Genomic DNA, 2,841 nt, shown 5'->3' on the forward strand with positions numbered 1-2,841 from the left:
CAGTATAGAGTACACGCGCATGACATCAAGCCACGTAATGTCATGCATGACTCTCTACGTTTTTCTTGAGTTGATGCATGACTCTCTACGTGTGCAGCCGGCCATTGTTTGGTGCTACAGGGGCATTTTGTACAAGGCAATCAATAAAAGAGTACCCGATGGGCCTGGGCTATAGCCTATAGGTTACACTGAAACCACCGCCTGGTGGCCCTATAGTTGAACTTGCACAAGATCCACTAATGGAGGAGCACAAGAGGGCAAATTAACATGTGGTTTTTTTGTGTGAGAAAACTTATCTATTATGTTCAATCATCGCAATACAATAAACACCATAAATAATAACAATTACATATAGATCCGTAGGCTACCTAGCGACGACTATAAGCACTGAAGCGAGCCGAAGGCGCGCCGTCGTCATCGCCCCTCTCTTGTCGGAGCCGGGCAAAACTTGTTGTAGTAGATAATGGAGAAGTTGTTGTGCTAAGGCCTGTAGGACCAGCGCATCAAAACTGTAACCATCGTCGTTGAAGAGTAGTATAGATCGGAAGGATCCAACCGAAAAACACTCGAACGTAGACGAACTACGACTAGACCCGAGCAAATCCATCAAAGACCCACCGATGATGCTTGATGTCCCTGGACGGGGGCTAGAAGAGGAGAACCTTATTTCATCTTCAAAGAGTTGTTATCATCTTGCCTTCCCGAGCAAGACACTAATCTTAAAAAAACTCGAGGAAACATCTAAAAATACATTCCTCCCACCGGCAAGGCCGGGATCCACCACGTCACCATGGCGCTAAGGCCATCGAAAACAAGACGGACCGGCGAAGATGCCGCCGAAAGGTAGAGAAACCCTAGTCTTTTTTTTTTGAGAGAGAAACCCTAGTCTCTTTTTAGGAGAGGAGGCGCGTGCGTGGTCGTAGTTTTTAACTTTGCACGTCCTTATGAACATGTGGATTTGACTAAACCGTCGATGCTCACATGTGGTGGAGAATCACCTCTCAAGTATTTTAATCATTTTTCCCTAAAAGAAGTATTTTAATCATTTTAAAAGTAGTAGAACACAAGTAATAATACGGAGTGGTGGATGGGGCGACGCTACGTACATAAATATTCCGCAGTCTGTGACTACACCGTTTACGTAGATAATGGGCAATTTATTTCATGTATAACAGCAGGAAACATAATTAACGATGATGGTATAGACGTCCATTTCATCTCCTTTATTACCCCCATCACTCTAGCGGCCTAGGCGCTGTCCTGCAGCGTCTGGAGCAGCGCCGAGCGGAGGCCATCAGCGTCCTGCATCGAGGGTGGCACGTCCACGACGACGTCCTGCAGGGTCACGCCTTGCACGCGGCTAACGCAGGCATGCTGCACCTGCAGCTCCAGCGACCGGAGCGCGCCCATCAGCCGCGCCGGAGCGTGGCTGGCTGCTGTGGTCACACGCACCGCGGCCGCGTCACTTCCCACCATCCGCACGTCCACCGCTTCATCTACCTGCACGAACTTGGAAGCGGCCACAGAGCTCTGCTCCAGTTCCTTGTTGGCCTCGTCCCCGAGGCGCGCCACGCGGGAGCGCAGCTCCGCGATGTAGGCGACGGCGTCTGCCAGGAGTGATGCCTTGTCCATGCGGGACACGTTGGGGACGGCAGCTCGGAGATCGCAAAATCGACGGTTCAGTTTGTCGCGGCGCAGCCGCTCGGCCTGCACATGGCTGACGGCGCTATGGCGACCGTCAGAGCGGGGCCCGGTTTTCCGGCCCCGCCGGTTGGTTTGGCACTGCAGCGTTGCCGGGAGGCTCGGTGGCAGCTCGGAGAGCTCAGCGCTCCGGAGGAGCGTTCTCCCCGTGGGAGACAGCTCCCTGTCCGCGTTCTGGGACATCGTGCCGTCGTCGAACAGCCATTGTTCGGGAATTTCCCGGGACACGAACTCGAGCACCTGCTGGCCTACGGTGGAGAAGTGGGAGGACGGTGAGGGTGGAACGAAGGAGGAGGACGGAGAGAGGAGATCGTCCATGGACGGCAGCACGATATCGCTACTCTATCGCTTGGAAGTGACAAGCAGAGATATGATCATATGATCGCTTGGGTGTGTTTATATACTGCTGGCATATTTGCAGTTATACTCTCGCAGAACGGATTATTTCGAAGCAGTGGCCTAGACGCATCTCATTGTCTTTTGAGGTGGCAGTAGCGGCTTAGAATCATATGAAGTGGCAGAGGAAACTTTATTGCGGCAGCTACATGGTCCCATGTGAACAATGTTGACTCAGCTGAGATTGAGTGCAATCAGAAACGGTATTATTTTGACAGTAAATATTGTATGTAATAGCTTGATTGTCGATGCATACTATTTTTTTTCTCGAATATGTACGAGTGTGCGTATCTCTTATAGAAAGGGGAGGGTGAAGTACCCAAACCACCATAGATGTTACAGCTTGTTAGACACTACAACATCGGCACTCCACATTGGGTTTACAATGCTGGCTCCTGACTCTGCAAATGCTTATCTCGTTAACTGTTTCCCAGAAGTAGATGAGGTAGACACTACCAGAAAAACTGGGTTTGCCGACGGCCAAATCTATGCCGACGGCCCCCGTCGGCATCGCCAGACCTATGCCGACGGCCAAGGATAGGCCGTAGGTGCAGAAAAGGCGTCGGCATACATACATCTATGCCGACGGGGCCGTCGGCATAGACGAGGCCGTCGGGACCGCCCGAGATACGCCTACGGGGCCCGTCGGCATAGCGCAGGCCGTCGGCTTAGCCCGGGCCCACCACCCCGGTCAGTGCTGATCATTTGACGGTGTTTATCCTACACTGACGGGCGGTAACGGCG

At 52.2% G+C, this 2,841-nt stretch overlaps 1 protein-coding gene across 1 annotated transcript; it reads right to left on the reverse strand.

The window, feature by feature from the left end:
- Positions 1-1,248: 1,248 nt before the first annotated feature.
- On the reverse strand, positions 1,249-2,019 carry LOC123176997 (transcription factor bHLH14-like). The gene has a single exon (XM_044590981.1). It carries the CDS (start codon positions 2,017-2,019, stop codon positions 1,249-1,251), a length of 771 nt encoding a protein of 256 aa, XP_044446916.1.
- Between the last annotated feature and the right edge of the window lie 822 nt (positions 2,020-2,841).

This window comes from Triticum aestivum, unplaced genomic scaffold, assembly GCF_018294505.1.
Source record: "Triticum aestivum cultivar Chinese Spring unplaced genomic scaffold, IWGSC CS RefSeq v2.1 scaffold15150, whole genome shotgun sequence".
Taxonomy (NCBI): domain Eukaryota; kingdom Viridiplantae; phylum Streptophyta; class Magnoliopsida; order Poales; family Poaceae; genus Triticum; species Triticum aestivum.